The 17819-nt window shown below is 21.5% G+C and overlaps 1 protein-coding gene across 1 annotated transcript in view; it reads left to right on the forward strand.

Moving 5' to 3' along the window:
• Fas1 (fasciclin 1 Fas1 domain-containing) overlaps positions 1–17171 on the forward strand; it is a 98820-nt gene extending 81649 nt beyond the window's left edge. The window contains exons 9-14 of the mRNA XM_011503836.1: positions 5760–6002; positions 10714–10928; positions 13388–13550; positions 13743–13884; positions 14180–14224; positions 16593–17171. Of these exons, the coding sequence (XP_011502138.1) occupies positions 5760–6002; positions 10714–10928; positions 13388–13550; positions 13743–13884; positions 14180–14224; positions 16593–16798 (1014 nt within the window). The 3' untranslated portion in view covers positions 16799–17171. The remainder of the gene's footprint in view (positions 1–5759; positions 6003–10713; positions 10929–13387; positions 13551–13742; positions 13885–14179; positions 14225–16592) is intronic.
• The last annotated feature ends 648 nt before the right edge of the window (positions 17172–17819 follow it).

Here is a 17819-nt window from a genome sequence, read left to right on the forward strand (position 1 = left end):
TCGAATTAAAGCATCGCCTAACGCTATCACTTTTTTCCAATGTAGAATTGGAAATCTGCCCACTAATTACCCAACGCGAAATCCATTCGATTTTGCCCTACGATATAGCAAACACATACGCGCCTTGATTTATCACCTACGGCTTGAGGATTGTACGACCACAAAATTCATACGGGAACTAAGCGCCTATCTGCTAAAGAAACGATCCATAGTTTTGGAAAATCGGTTTGAATTATGGTTTTTTGTCGACGCTATTCGTTATCAGCTTTTGCTTTCACATTTAGATATGAAATTATGGATTTTCTCAAATTAGAAGTAATGTTTCATAATATTGAAAGGATTTAGAATAATAATAATTTTCTTTTACTTTCAATCAGTATCACAATTTTGAATTTATTAAAATTGACATTTTAGTGCTAGATTATATATAAGATACTCAAATACGTAAAAGACTTAAAAATTATAAACAATATATGATTATGTGCCATTGATTAATTTTTTTGTTATAATTGCTCGCATAGTGTCACGAATTTCACATAATGAATGTACTGTATTTTATATACAATATTTTATTAAAAAATAAAAAAATTAAAGCTTTATTTCGAAAATTGGTCCGAAAGATGTAATTGAAATAGAAAGTTGAAACAACTTTAATCTTATCAATTATTATTGCATCGTTATAGATATTGAATCATAAATTATAAAATAGTGATAATTCGATATTTTTATGAAAATTATTCAATTTTAACATAATACACTAATTGAGTTAAAATATGATATTGACTTTTAAACAAATCATTAATAACTTATCTTACAAACTAAATAAAAATTTTACCAGTAGAATATTTTGTTATATTAAATTGTCAAATAGTAAATAATATCACAATAGATAAAATCATGTTATATTGTTTTACTATTGTCAGTATATAATAAAATGTATATATATATATATATTATAATTAGTTTTTAAAAAGACTGAAATTACGTTCACATAAATTTTAAGCTGAATAGTAATAATAAATAATTTATAGAATTATAGTTAGAAAATTGTAATACACTATTAATGATGTAATTTATAACTTCAATTTTTATTTATAAAATCGAGATTAAATTCAAGAAAAAACTTTCAATAAATTCAAAAAAGGTAATCGTAAAGCTTTTAAAGAATGAATAATAAAGAATATAATTTTTTTTCTATGTCGTTAAAATTAATATTTAGTGAATGTATTGTTATACCGTTCATTTGAATGACAAAGTCTTTTAGAAGACTTTTCTATTAGGAATGTGACAAACTAATGTAAGAAAAACATTGCAAAGACACTGCTTTTATATATTATGAGAAATAAACAAAATATTACTGCACTTTAAAATTTAGAAATAAATATTAGCAATTACCCATATTTTTCAGTTATAAAATAATAATTATCGCAATCAATAGTTATGTATACGTGAGTTTCTTTATTAAAAAAAAAGTTATTATTTGTGATTTTACATTATTAAAATGTTAAATGACTCTACTCTATTAACATAAAAATATTGGCTCACTCAACAGTAAGATGTTTTATAGCAGTTTCCATAACTGTTTGATATCAGATAATATTAATTTGAAAATTGCACAAATTTATATCAATTTAATATTCGCTTATTTAAAATTTTAACTCGTTTAAATTGAAGTTTGAACCTCCTATGGATTATCTCTTACAGAACCGTAGAGTATTTCATAAAATAGTTTTGCATGGCTTAACTAATATTGCCGTGCGCGGTACTTCAAACCATGTTAGCATAGATTATTACTTGTAATATTTAATTCTATATAAAAAATTAACAGCATTCAATCATAGCTATTGCAGTATTATTATTCATATTCACATATTCAATTGCATCATTTCTCCATTGCCTATTGTTTTTTATTAATTAATAATTGTGTACGAGAATATATCAAATATATCCTACATGCGACGCTTCCTTTATCTCTGTTTATTGAACCTAATCTAATGAATTTATACAACATTAAAAATTGCTTAATTACTAAAAAAATATATTCTAAATGACACAAGTAAGAAAGAAAAAATACTAATATTATTAATTAATATAAACAATATTATTATTTAATTATATAATATTAGAGTGAGTATACAGAGACAGTGCTAGGAAAATAAGTTTTTTTTTTATTGAATATCATTTATATTTAGGAATATGCGAATTTTATAATAACTTAAGGTAGTTGATATTTATTGATCTAATTCTTAAGATTAATCAACTCGTACTATAGATACCCAAGAAATAATGTCCAATTTAAAATACTTCTTTTCCATTTTGATACGCATATTTCTATTTATCGTTATACATTAACAATAATGTGAAGCAACATTTCAATTGGTAAGCTAAATTCATAAAATAATCAGTCATAACATATTAATTTGTATTATATTTATAAATTTTATTTTTATTTAATTTAATTTTCTCATTATATAATTTTTTCAGTTATAGTATGTCGTTTTAAACTAAGTAATTAAAAAATTAATGGCTAAATACCAATGAATATCTTTTTAATAATATTAAATAACATTCATTTTACTATAACGATTAAATTTTCAATGAAATTGGATTTTATAGATTAAATATAATTAATTAATTTAAATTAAGTATTTGTTAAAAAGAATATAACATTCTATTATATTTATTTAATATTATACTTATTTATATAGGTGTTCACTCAATACAATAAAATATTTGTCGCATTTTACTCAGTGTTCCAACGAATATTCATTAACTAATGGAAATACTAAGTTTCACTGTATACTTAATTGTAGATTTTTGCAAATGTATTTTTATTGTATTGGTAAATATTTAAATAATTTGTATAAATCTACATCAACATTTTTATAAATTAGAATTTATTTATATTATATGAATAATGGTTATTGTAAAACAGTGAATTCCAAATCAAATTAAAAACCTTTATATTATTAATTATTAATAATATTTTACTACTAATATTGATTTCTAATCATGTAATGATATATTTTTAAAATATGATGAGCACAAAGAAAACGGCTCATTGTTAGCGAATGATTCTTTTAAATTGAATATTCCGTACTTCTATTTAATAATCTTATTGATTTAATTGTTATTCTATGGTGCTTTGCATGTCTCTATTGGACTCTGCATGTCATATAGGGTATCGTAAGTACAAAATAACAAAACTACTCTATCATTATCAAAACTTCATTAACATGGTCAAACACTTTTTCCCTCGTAGATATGGGAAAATATAAATTATTAGCGTGCTAGAAATACATATTTGATGTTTAAAATTAATATTTATATTTACATGTCAAAATATAAAGATGTTCATTTTCGTAATAGAACAATTTTTTATACGTTTAATGACAGTATTTACTTATGTACTTTTGTCTAATTTAAAAAAATAAATAACTTCTGAAATATAATAATAAAATAGGGCAACGAATTTTTCATTTATCAAGTAAAAAATGTATAAATTAAAATAATTAAATCTTAACTGACCTTACAAGAAATTTATAATTACTATTTTAATTTAATCATTTATAAACAATTATTTAATAAAATATTTTTGAAATCTGTATAACTCATTTGTCATATCCTAATATGGAATGACAAGGATAAAATTCAATTGGACTTAGCTTTCTTGAATAATAAATGATAAATAAAACTGTATAATTTCATTTATTGCAATAAAAAAACATGTATATACTAGGTATTTGCGTTATTAATAGGATTAATAATTGAATATCTGAAAACTATTCTCGTAACATAAAATTTCATCAATATACATAGCATTTAAATATGCATCAATTGAAAATATATTTTAAAAATATGATTTTATACAAAATTTCAATTCGAGTCATTTTTAATACTGAAAATATATTTCACTTTATATTTATCCTTAATATTATATATTAATATATATATTCCTTAATATATAATGTAATTATAAAATGAAATTCTTTACTCATATCTTAAAATGAAATGTACAATTTTTGGCAAATAAATAAATTGAGTTTTAAATAAAATAAAGAATAGATTTAAACAGTCAAACATTGAATCAAATTCTTTTATAAATATATATATATATTAGAATAATTCACCTGCAATAGTAGTTATATTATGAATGATAATAGTTTTCTTCTATATAATATTTTTATATTTTTCTACAAAATAACATTCAAATAAATGTTTACTAATAGATATCATAGCTTATTTGAATTATTAAAATTTTTAAAAACAATTATAACTTAAAATTAAAAATCGTTTAATTTTGATGTTTCATTTCTAAAAAGTGGCTTTGATAACAAATTGATAATACTTATATCATATAATTAGTTGCCCTTACTTCTTACTTTTTATAATATAATTAATTACACGTAATATGTAACTTACGTTGTCACAATCGATAATAGTAAAATGTAGTAAAAATAAATTTAAATAAAAAAAATTTTTAATCGTAAATTTATTAATTTTTTAACCAGTACATTATTAGTAAAATATTATAGAATATCGTTAAAATATTATTTTCATAACTCGAAAATTCTTAATATCTTAAAATCAGTTACTTGTCCATGATAATAGTTTCAGTATTAAATATAAGAATATCACATTCAATATTACAATAATATTCATATAAAATTCTATGATTTATTACTGTAGTACTATAAATTACTGTTTATTTTTAATATGTCACCTATACGATTTAATAAATAAGTTCTTGTTATTTTATTTTGCGTGCCAAGCAGTTTCTTTTATTTTTTATTTTGTGCCTATCGCGTGCAAAAAATTCAAAAGAAGAAAATGACATAATTGGCTTACAATCTTGTATAATTAAATTAATTCTTATAAATTTATTTAATATTATTGTAAATAGGAAATCAAATTTTTATATGTATATGTGCTTGAATGTAACAAAATTTATTTTTATCTATTTTGTCTAAATTGAAATTGTTTTTACTACGTGTATTTTTAATTTAAATATAATGTAAATTTTCATTACATAAATTACTGCTTACCTTATTAATACTTTACATTTGATTAAATACAAAAGTTTTTAAAGTGTATTTACGTTTAACTACAGACCTTTCTTTTTTTATATATAATTTGCTGCTTCCTTGTTTTTCTTCTACATTTTCTTTTCTAATATTATAATTTTTTTATTTTTTTTATTTAGATATCAGATACTCTTAATTTTTGTACTCAAGGCGAATCTTTAAATATTCTCAGTATAATGAAACGAAAATAGAACTGAGTATTCGTACCTTTCATTATGTGACATTTGTATTTAGGTTATACCGATATTCTTTAAAATTTTTTTAAATTAAATTATTCTTCAATAATTTTTCAAATATGTCTATATTTGTAATACAGAAGAGTTTTTTCCCAATAAATATCATTTGAATTTCTTATATATTATTCAATTTTACTGTTTTGTTATATAAATTTAATATACCTTAGTGTATATATAGGAAAATAATACGTATAGTACTAAAAATCAATAGTCTTAGAAAATCAAATTTATTAATCTGTAATTGAAAAGTACTTTTAAAAAGATTCGCTGCGAGCCAGTTAATTCGGCTAATTTATTTAATACCTTTTTTTTTATACAAAATAGTTTAAAAATAACGATGCATCATACATACGCAGAGTTTGATCAAGTCAAAATTAGGCTTGCATACGACTCTCAAGGATTGCCTGAAACTAATGGAATTTCTCTTGATACGATTTAGGACAAGGAAGATGGGCCACTTTACAAGTTTTATGAGATGATGCGCGACCAGGGTGACGAGTTCATGAAATCGGTTTCGCGCTACCCGAATGTTACACTTTTCGCTCCACGTAACGCTGCCTGGGAGGAGCCTGGGGTAAAACTGATACTCCAGGACAAAAAACGACTTAAGGAGCTGCTTAACCTGCACTATGTGCGGGAGTACCTGCCGCTTGAAATAATTGAGAAAAAGACGATACGCCAGGTCGGTATTCGCTTTTTTCATTTGATCTTTTTTGAATAGATAGAGTAATAATATGTAACATGAAAAATTAATTATAATTAGAAAAAACATACTGATCGATCATAAGTAATAAATAATATATACAATAGTTAAAATAATAAATTATATTTTTAATATACTGTATATTTAGATTGTAAAATCTTACTTAATACTTTTTGAATTACAAATATATTTCTTTATCGAATATGTTTAAAACAATAGACTTATTACATTAACTTGAAATTCATAAGGTTTTAATGCATTTTTTAAAAATACTGAAAAATTTTCAGTAAGAAAAGTTTTTATAAATATTTGTATATAAGAAGATTCTCATTAATGAATATATTTTTAACTTAGTATGGTGTTAAATATATTTTTATTATTTTATAATTTATTTAGATTAATTATAAGAAATGGAGATTGATTAATTTTTAAACGAATCTGCTTTTATATTTGTAACGATTTAAGACAATTTCATTTATAAATATATAATTTTAATATTTATATTAACTGAACAACATTAAATATTTTGAATAATTAAAAATTATATTAAAACTTAATAGTTTAGTCTATATGTAATGTTTTTTTTTATTTATGTGGATTTTTTAATTATTAATATATATTTGTACTAATTAATTTATGATGAACAATACTTAATTGATATAAAACTTTAACGTAATAATATAATATTATATTTACAATAATTATAAATGAATCAACATTTATATTTATCATTTATATATCATGTATATTCTAAGTTTTTATCATAATAACAAAAATAATTTATTTAGTATTCATTAAATGATCTGATACATTTTTAAATAATTTGTCAAACTAATAAACTATTTATTTTGAGATATATATTTAATATATATAAATTTTAATCATAGTATTGAAAATATATATCTAACTTCTTTTATATTTTTCAAGCCTCATTGGTTTGGTAAGACATACTACTCGGTAATTAATTTTTATATATTTGAATTGTTAGTATATTTAGACAATTGTATTGTGTTAAGTATTTCTATTTGTTTAGACTATTACATTGTGCAAGTGTACTTTCATAAATCTCACTTTATTGTTGCATGATTATTATTTTGGTTAAATTTTGAAATAATTTAGTATATTGAAATAAGTATAGTAGTAGCATAAAATATACGTTACACAACAAAAATTTGATAAAATTATTTTTTTTCAGAACAGATTGTTTGAAATTAACTAGTAACATTTGAATGATTTTTTCATGAATAAATTGTTAATTAGTTATGATACTTTACGCTAACTTTAAAAATATTAATGCATTAAGCATGTAAATTACAAAATTTGTTGTTTTATAAATATTATTAATTTTTTTATTAATATTATAATCTTTACATACACATCGTTTAAAAATAATATTAAATCTTTCTTATAAATTTTTATTACTGTGTAATTTAATATGTTGGTTTGTAAATATGTATAGCCTACCGTATTCTTTATTGTATAATATAAATATTAATTAATTTCAGTATTGAAAAGTAAATGATAATATTTATAATAATGTAATTTAATTTAATTTTATCAAATTATTTTAAATTATAACAGAAATAGTATTGCTAAGAAAAAATTATCATAAATATTCAAAAATGCATAAATTACTGTATGTTTCTATTCATAGAAGTAAGTTTTATCAAATCAACAAAATCAATAATGTTAATATAATATTGATATAAGTAGCTGAGACAAAATGTTACTAATGACAAAATACAACTCCTTCAACCTTATATCTGTGAGAATTTTCATATAGCTTAAAAAATTTTAATTGTAATTAATATTTAATTATAAATGCATATAAATACATCACTATAATCATATAAGTTATTGTAATTATTTTATAAAAAAAAATGGATGATAAATCTGGAAAAATACATTGTATCTAAATAATTTTAATAATTTTTTATTATATGCATACATACATTATGTACATACATTTGTATGGTTTATCCAATGTACAAGATAACGATATGTTTTACCTATAATTATAGATATCTGTTACAACTAATTTCAATGCATACATTTTATTTTTAATTTTATAAAATTATCAAATGTGTAAATAAAATTTAAATTATATATTTATTATACACAATATAAAATCAATATAAAAGACTATTCTGTCGTACTTCATATTCGTATGCTAAAATTCTTTATTTTCTGTAATATAAAGGAATATATTTAAAATAACTGAAACATTCATTCGGTATCTGTAGTTTTATTTTATTTTTATAATTCAATTATAAATTAAAAAAAATTACGACTTGCATTAACAATTAATTGAATTAATTTTAAATAAATATAACTTGTAGAATGAAATACCTATTTAAATAAGCTCGCGCTAACTGTTGAAATACTGTATATTCTTTAGTTTTATTTTTAGCATGTATTTTCAAAAAATATTATACTTTTATTGTTAACAAATTAAAAGTTTATAATTTAAATATTTAGATTAGTAAATAGTATTAAGTAGCCTTAATATTAATATTCGTCACAAAAAATAAAATATTCAGAAATATTTGGTCATTAAATTGACTAACATTCGTTAGGCTGTCTTACCGCATTATACAGTTTTCAAAATTCAGTTCAATATATACAGGCATATTTTATTAAATATTTATTGATTAAAATCTATATTTATATTTGTTTAAAAGGTTTTTTGCGTAATTTTACGCGTAAAACGCGTAAATTTTCGATTGTATTCTAGCGATTGTATATATTTAATTAATTTGCATGTGAAAATTCAGATCTCCTTATTCATAATTGTAATTCTTTATAAATGTTTAATTAGATATATTTCAACATAATAGATATTTTAATGTATATTTAAATTATAATCAGTAGTTTATTCAATTTAGTGCTGATTCGGTAGTTTATAAATTTTAAGTAGAATTTTTTTAACAATTATAAATAACTTAAATAACAAGTTTTGAATTATAAAATGATGACAGTAGTATTATGAATGATAAGACATTTCATTACGTTTTATGTTCGTGTTTGAATTTTTTATTTTTCGTTTCGATGTATCTAGAGAAGTTTTTTAATATTTCAAGTTTGACTATCTTGGAGAATAATTTCTGTGACACTAATTTGCATAGAGCAGCTTAAAATACTTGTACTTATGCTAATAAGTTGTAACTGTGCTTACTTTCTTTTTTTCTTTTTGCAATTTTAGATATAATGATTTCAAATTTTTAGTTTAAAGAAAAAGTATTCTATTTGTATAAATTTATAATTTATTCCCATAACACATTGGTAATGATATTATAATATGTTTATTACTTTATTGTATTGCTAAACATTAAAATAAAAACCTTCATTGTAATTTCCATTATACAGATAAATTATATTTAACTTGATACCTTTCAATTACAAACATTCACACTACTATTTTGTTAAATTATAAAAGAATTGTGATAACATTAATGAATATTTTAATGTTTGAATTAAAATACTAATACACGAAGTATTAATATAATTGCTAATCCGAAATAATTTTCGTAATTAATTTAATTATTGTATAAATTAAATGTAATTGAAGAAAATACATATAATTGATCAATAATATGTTCAATATAAGGCCAACTTCAATATAAATGATATAGAACAAAGAGGCCATTGATTAATAATAAATAGAAAATTTGTTTAAATGCTTGTATACTTTATTTATAATTAAAAATAATAAATAGAGCTGGATGAAATTCATTGTTAAGTTTTAAAAATGTAGCATTTATTTGTATTAATTACACTTATTTGTTATTGAATATTTTTAATGTATTTAGATACATTTTAAATATTTGCCATTTTTTAAAGAAATAAATGCATATTTTGTTACAAATAAAGCTTTCTTTTATTAACATTTAATTCGTTTTTCGTTATATTTAGAATGATAATTTAAATTTGAAAAAATAACAGATTAATAAAAATGTATCAAATTCAGTAATGTTATGTGCAATGTGTAAATTTATTATTGAACTTATTGTATATAATTATATCATATTTCAATATGGATATACATATTATTATGGAGCTATTAATATATAATATTATGAATAAATTTCATTAATTTAGTAAAAAAAATTAATTTTTTTCAACATTAATATTACAAATAATGCAAAATTGATAGAAATTTCATTAAATTCTGTAGTAACATTATCCTTAAAATTATTATGACTAAAAAACCAAAGCATGAAGCTAATATTTTTTCCATTGTAGTTCTTACAATAATATTCATACAAGATATATTATAATTTCATATTAGTAATAAGTAATTGAATAATTGAATTAGTTAAGATGATAGAGATAATTAATATTTTTAATATAGTTATTATGTAATATTGATTTATAATAATTACATTTCAACAGAAAATTGTTTTTTATCATATAATATTTTTATTTCTGATTGTTACCTCCATTATCATTAAATTTTAATCATAAAACTTTCTTAATGTACTTGTAAAAATGTTGTATATATACTTGTAAAAAACTTGTAAAAATCACATCGCTTATTGGTTCAGTTTCACAGTAATTATAATTGAATACTATTTTATTGTGCTATACTTCAGCAAAACAATAAAGAGCAGTCAAATTATTAAGTGTCCATTGTTAATTAAAAATAAATATCGATATACATGCAAACTGATTATTGAATGACGTTCGGTAGGTTAATACAGCGGCACCTCGTACGAGCCTATATTTCAATGTCGTGGAAGGACCATCAGGAAACCATACGGTAACAGTGGAAGGCGGTGGTGTTAACGCGACCATCATTACTGCTAATATCGGCGCGACAAATGGTATCATACACATCATCGATAGGGTTCTCGGTGTTCCTTACACAACTCTTCTTGATAAGCTGAAGACTGATCCAACTCTCAAGTGAGTCTGATTCTTGAGAAATACGATTTGGCCTTATTTCGACTTTCAGAAAACCTAATCTTTCATTATATTTTATTTTAATATTATAATATATACAAGGACTTGTGAGTAATACATAGCCAATAAGATGAATTCAAATTTTGAATTAAATAGCTATATATAATATATAAAATAATAAAATAATAAACAAATACCTTAATGCTCTAATTATATGTTTACTTAATTGCAGGGCGGTAAATAAAATATGTTATTATTAATCTGAAACTGCATTAAGTGAAATCGTATACTATAAACTAACTTAAAAATAACTGAAATAAAAGGAAGAAAAATAAATTGTTACCGAACAATGGAATCCTATATATCATTGTATCGAAAAAGTCCGTAACAATATATGTCCTTAAATCTATTAATTTTCAACTAATTAAAAATTAAATCTTAATTAAAACTAGGTAGATGATGAGTATTTATTATTCTGAGTTTATGCTTGAAAGTTGCTGATAACAAAATAATTACGAGAGTATGTTTACGAATAGGAATATCAAAGACACATTATAATATAATGAATACTGACGAAACATATTGTGAATAGTTGCTAATTAGTGCAAAATGAAATTTTCCCTTTCATATTTTGAAAGAGACGAGAACATTATAAAATATAAATATTATTTTTACTCGACGGCTATTTTTGATCTTCACGTTTGAACATATATATTTTAATAGTATATATATTATAATTTATCGATTATACAATTCTGTTTTAAGAAATAACTTGATACTGAATAAAACCATCATTAAGATTTCAAAATGTTGCATAAATTTCATTTTGACTAATAATAAAATTATAAGATTTTAATTAATAAAAAATAATAAAAATAATAAATAAATAGTTAATTCAATTAAATTTAATTAATATTAAACGGAACAAATATGACAAAAAGTTATACCTGTTAATCGAACAGGAATTAAAATTAAGTATTTATATCGATTGAATAAAACTGCTTCAAATATGCTGGAGCACATGATTATATAAATAGAATGCAGTTCTCAGCGATTTATATTTATAATTGAAGAAAATTATAATCTTCTGTCCATTCATATATTTCTGAAAATATATTTTTAGATTGAATATTATATTAGAATATAGATTTATTATATTAGAATATAGATTTATTATATTAGAATATAGATTTATTATATTAGAATATAGATTTATTATATTAGAATATAGATTTATTATATTAGAATATAGATTTATTATATTAGAATATAGATTTATTATATTAGAATATAGATTTATTATATTAGAATATAGATTTATTATATTAGAATATAGATTTATTATATTAGAATATAGATTTATTATATTAGAATATAGATTTATTATATTAGAATATAGATTTATTATATTAGAATATAGATTTATTATATTAGAATATAGATTTATTATATTAGAATATAGATTTATTATATTAGAATATAGATTTATTATATTAGAATATAGATTTATTATATTAGAATATAGATTTATTATATTAGAATATAGATTTATTATATTAGAATATAGATTTATTATATTAGAATATAGATTTATTATATTAGAATATAGATTTATTATATTAGAATATAGATTTATTATATTAGAATATAGATTTATTATATTAGAATATAGATTTATTATATTAGAATATAGATTTATTATATTAGAATATTTATTAGAATATAGATTGAATTGAATAAATATGTTTTTAGATTGAAAGTAATCTTAAAATACTTTGATAGAACAATTTCTGCTTAATAGTAAAAATATCCTTATAGTTATGATTTACTAAAAATAAACGAAGTTAACAAATAGCTTAAAAAATAACATTTTCCATCTTCGGTGCAATTAAATAAATTATGAATTAACAATTTTTCGTGAAATACATTTGAGTTGAAAAATGATATAAAAAATAATATAAAAAATACACATATTTATATAAAAATAATATTAAAAAAATTTATTAAGAAAATACATTTTGTGATATAATAGAATAAACTTTTTATAATATAAATGTATAATATATAATATAATATGTCAAGGAAATGAACAATCATATTAAACTAAACAAAACTTCACTTTTCAAAAGTACCTCTTATTTCATAGAAATCTTAAAAATTTATATTATTTTTTTATAATAAATTAAAAAAACAATTAAAAATACATTTTTCTATTACGTTATTTATATAGTTAATTTTTGTATCCATGTTTATATTTATTTATAATATTGCAATGTTATTAAATAACTTTTCATTATTTAACAATTAATGAGTTCTTTAATAAATATCATCGGATAGTTATAAAATTAATAGTATATGCAAGGATGGAATAAGATAATAAAATCATAAATTACATTATCAACTAACTTAAAAATTTATTAAAATTCGTAATTAATAAAACTTCATGCCTATTGCACGAGCAGCTCGACGTATCACTTGGGAATGCGACATAACTTCAACGATCAACTTAACGACGGCAAAAACCGCTACACATTTTTCGCTCCACAAGATCGAGCATGGCAAAACTTACACATCATGCAACCCTCAGTTTACAAGAAGATGTTCATGCCCGAGTTTGCTTATCACGTATGTTTAAAACTCTCAACTTAGGCTAATAAAGAAAGAGTATGATAAATTTTTCATATTTAATTAATTAAATGTGAACTATTTAACGATTCAGCTCACTAAGTTGAATTGCCTGAGTATGTAAACATTCAAAATTTGCCTGAATCAATCAGCTTCGTATTAATAATTAATATTTCTGTTCTGAATTTTTAGACGAAACAAATTTTGGAACGACATCTCATTGTAGGCGAAGCTTTCACAATGAAAAGATTGTTGGAATTAGATCAAAACGGGACTTTGAAACTTCAAAGCATGAGAGATAAATTGAATATTAAAATAAGGGAAACTGGAGAAAGTAAGTTATTCTTTTTGTAATATAATTCTTTATAGTAAACTAATTATAAAGTAACTGCTATTAATTAATTAAACAATTATCAAATATTTATATTATTTAAAATAAGACTATGAGAGTTTGCCTTGTCGATAAAAAAAGCGATAAATTAAGATCACTAAATTAATAAATACCATCAGAAATAATATTAATTTACACAGTTTAAATCTTCCGGTTCTACTATTTATAGATAATATTGAAAAAGTTATTTGTATACACCTATATTTGTTCTTACAATATGTACTCTTATTATATTTAGACGACAAGGTCATTGACGAAAACGCAATTCGTTCAAATCATGGCGGTGAGTTTGTATCGTGCTTAATGCGACATACGCTTCAGCAATATTCACGAGTGTCAACGCTTTTGTGTATTCTTTGGAAACTAATTGTTCAAAATAAAACAAATCCTTGAAAATATATAGCAAAACCCTTATGGTTAATTAATTCTGTTTGTTTGACTTAAGCGCTGATATGTAATATATAATTCGTTTTGTCAATATTTTCTAATAATACATAAATATAAAATATCCACTTAAAATGAATAAAACTGCATAATTTTTGCTTATATAGAAATATATGATATTTAATCTTGATTTCAAAAGAATACAAAAATTTGCCACAATGATAAATTAATTGCACAAACTCAGTAAAGTATTGAAGCATGATATAAGTCTTTATTATTAGCCAAAGAAGTAATTTCAACACTTGTCATACAACTTTGCATGGAGACTGCGCCGAATATTTAAAAAATGTAATTTATTGAAAATTCTTAAAATGCAAACATTTCATTGATAATATGTTAGCAGTGAAATAAGATCATCAGTTAATGACATTTAATAGAATTTTTTTTTAGTTTTAACAAATAAATATAATTTTTATAATTAAAATTATGTGCCCTTGTCTGATCAAAAGTACAAAAAAACGAAATCATACAAGAGATATAGAGCCAATCGATTTTTTAGAAAAGTAAAAAAATCACATAATAGCATTGGTGCTTGAGTTTAAAAGAAAAAAATAGAAAAAAACGTAGTATGAATATTCACTCATTATGTGCCTCGTGTGGGCGATGATTTATTATACACCTTTCGGCTGCCATTTAAATGCAAATTCCTTGATTACTCTCGGCGTGCTAATTACTGCGTGTTAGCCTTGCATTTTGTATCCCTTACACTTGCAAGCCTCACTTGAACTCTTTTATTTTCATCATGTTGCGACATCGCACTAGATAAAATCGTAAATATAGTTTCACGACGCTTTTATATGCTCTATTCAAAGCTTTATTTTATTTTTTATAAAGCGGCTGAAAAAATTCAAAATTATTCTTCGATGAAATAGTGTAGGCAACGAATTGAAATTCCTACTACAAATTACCCTGAGTATTTTTTATATAATAACTTTTACAAAATAAGACACTATACTTACTATATACAATAGAGTATATTTTGTAGCAGTTACATTTTGTATTATTTATTTTAACATTATATTATATTATAACTGGAAATTAAATAGCATTGTATGAAATTATTAAATTTGAAACATTATATTTAAATTCAAAGTAAACAATTTACTTTATTAATTTAATTTAATATAGAAAATATATTTATAAACACAATAAATACATCTTTTATTACTATATAGTATATATATATATATATATATATATACATAATAAACACTATTTATATTATAAAATAAAACGTTATTATTAATTATAAATTAAACCCTTAAAATATTTTATGTGAGTATATATTTGCTAAATAAGTAATGATTTAAACTTATTCTCATATATATTTTTACAGAGCAATATTAAAAGATAGTACAAACGTTCATATTAGCATAGGATGATATTTAGAAACGGAAATTGTTCGATACATGTAATTTTACTGTTTATCAAGTCTGCTTTTAGAGAGAAACTTGTATATTTTGTTGATTTTATTTATTTTTTATTAGCTATAAATTGATGTAGCTAATTATTTTTAGATTATTTATTTGTAATGATCTGATTTATTTTATACTCGATTTGAATGAATTTTTTAATTAATGTTTCTTTTATGGCTGTTATATATTATTAATAATCAAAACTAATGATTATATTAAACCAGAATATTTATTATCATTTGCGTTATTTTGATTTCATCCTAAATTTTATTACTTATAAGTTATTACTTATTAAAAAAAAAATTATTAAAAATTAATATAATTATTATAATGTTTATTCTCACATATCACGCTTAAGAAATTCATGAGAACAAACTTTTTGTTTCCAATTCTATCTATTAAAATATTTACATTAATACTATAAGTAAATCTTAAAAGAACCAAATAATTTATTATTTGGAAATTTAATATATTTGTACTAAATTAAAATTAATGGTAAATGCACATCTGCTAATTATTTTTAGATAACATCAAAAATAGAATTATGATATATGATATTTATGATATACTTCAATTATTTTTATATATAAAACAATTGAAATTTATTTAAATGTTTGTATTATGATATTGTAAATAAGTAAAAGAATATTAAATTATGAATTTTTAATTATAAGACAAATATACAAATAATTAACTCCATTAATTGATACTAAAATAAATTTTTTTTTTTTAATATTGGAATGCTCCCAATAACTTTCAATTCTCAATAACTAACATAATTTAATTTCTTAGGCTATCAAATCGAATGGAGAGGCAAGAAGATCAAGGTGATTCGTCCGGATGTTGCCTGTACCAACGGCATTATCCATGTGATCGACGACGTTATGCTAAGGGAAAATGATATTCATGTAACGGGTAGCGGCGCCTCCATGCCTGCATTAGCCGCTTTAATCATACATCAAGTTATTACATTTCTCATTGCTAAGTTCCTGCTGTAAATTGATAGGCAAAACATTCTAGATCTAAAGCAATTCAATACGAACATGTGCGACGCCACGTTTTGTCTCACGAATATACCTATATCATACATTTTACTGATCCGTCTCAACGTTTGTTTGTTGTAACGAAGAAGTTTAAATACAAAGGTAGATAATAAAGGAAGTTAGAGAAAAATAGATAGAGATAGAGAGATAGAAAGAGAGAAAGAGAATAAGAGAGTTGAGGATGATGGCAGATCGGAGGGAGGATATAATGAGAGAGAGAGAGAGAGAGAAAGAGTATAATATAAATATAATGGCCTATTATACAGCCTTTATTTTGTGGTCAATAACCAATAATAGCGTAGCATTAACTAAAGATTTTTATCCTAACTCGTACATTGTCGGTATTTTTCGCGTTTAATTATTAAAAAAAAATTAACCTTTTCCAATAATCGTAACCATCAGTTATATTTATAACCATATTTATATCAAGTATGTGTTACATAGTCAATTGGCAGTTAATTAGAGTGGATTTTAATTATCGTGCATTTAAAAGTCTTCATTTCTGTATTTGAAATATTATTAATTCATAATTTTCATAATAATGTTTTCATGTATACCCCACATAAAAATTTTAAATATAATAAATATTGAGATACTTTAATGAAATGAATACAATAAGATTTTAATAGAATCTTTCTCTTATTTATTCTAAAAGATATATTCTACATTAATTTTATTAAATTCAATTAATAAATTATGTATTACTAATAAATATACTAAAAGTATATTTTAAAGTAATTGTTATAAGTAATTGAGTATAATAAATGAGTATCCATTTAATTGAAAAATTTTAAATAAAAGCATATAATTTAAATTTATAAATTATAATAGAACTTAATTTACTGCTCGAAGTTATAAACGCGAAAATAACAACGGTTAAGAAGCGTTATTTTAAATTTAGAAAAAATCAAGAACATCAGTTTTTTTGCAATTGATAAAACTTTAATTTTACAATGCACAAAAAGGCCAAAATCTT

This window comes from Ceratosolen solmsi, unplaced genomic scaffold (assembly GCF_000503995.2).
Source record: "Ceratosolen solmsi marchali unplaced genomic scaffold, CerSol_1.0 scaffold10, whole genome shotgun sequence".
Taxonomy (NCBI): domain Eukaryota; kingdom Metazoa; phylum Arthropoda; class Insecta; order Hymenoptera; family Agaonidae; genus Ceratosolen; species Ceratosolen solmsi.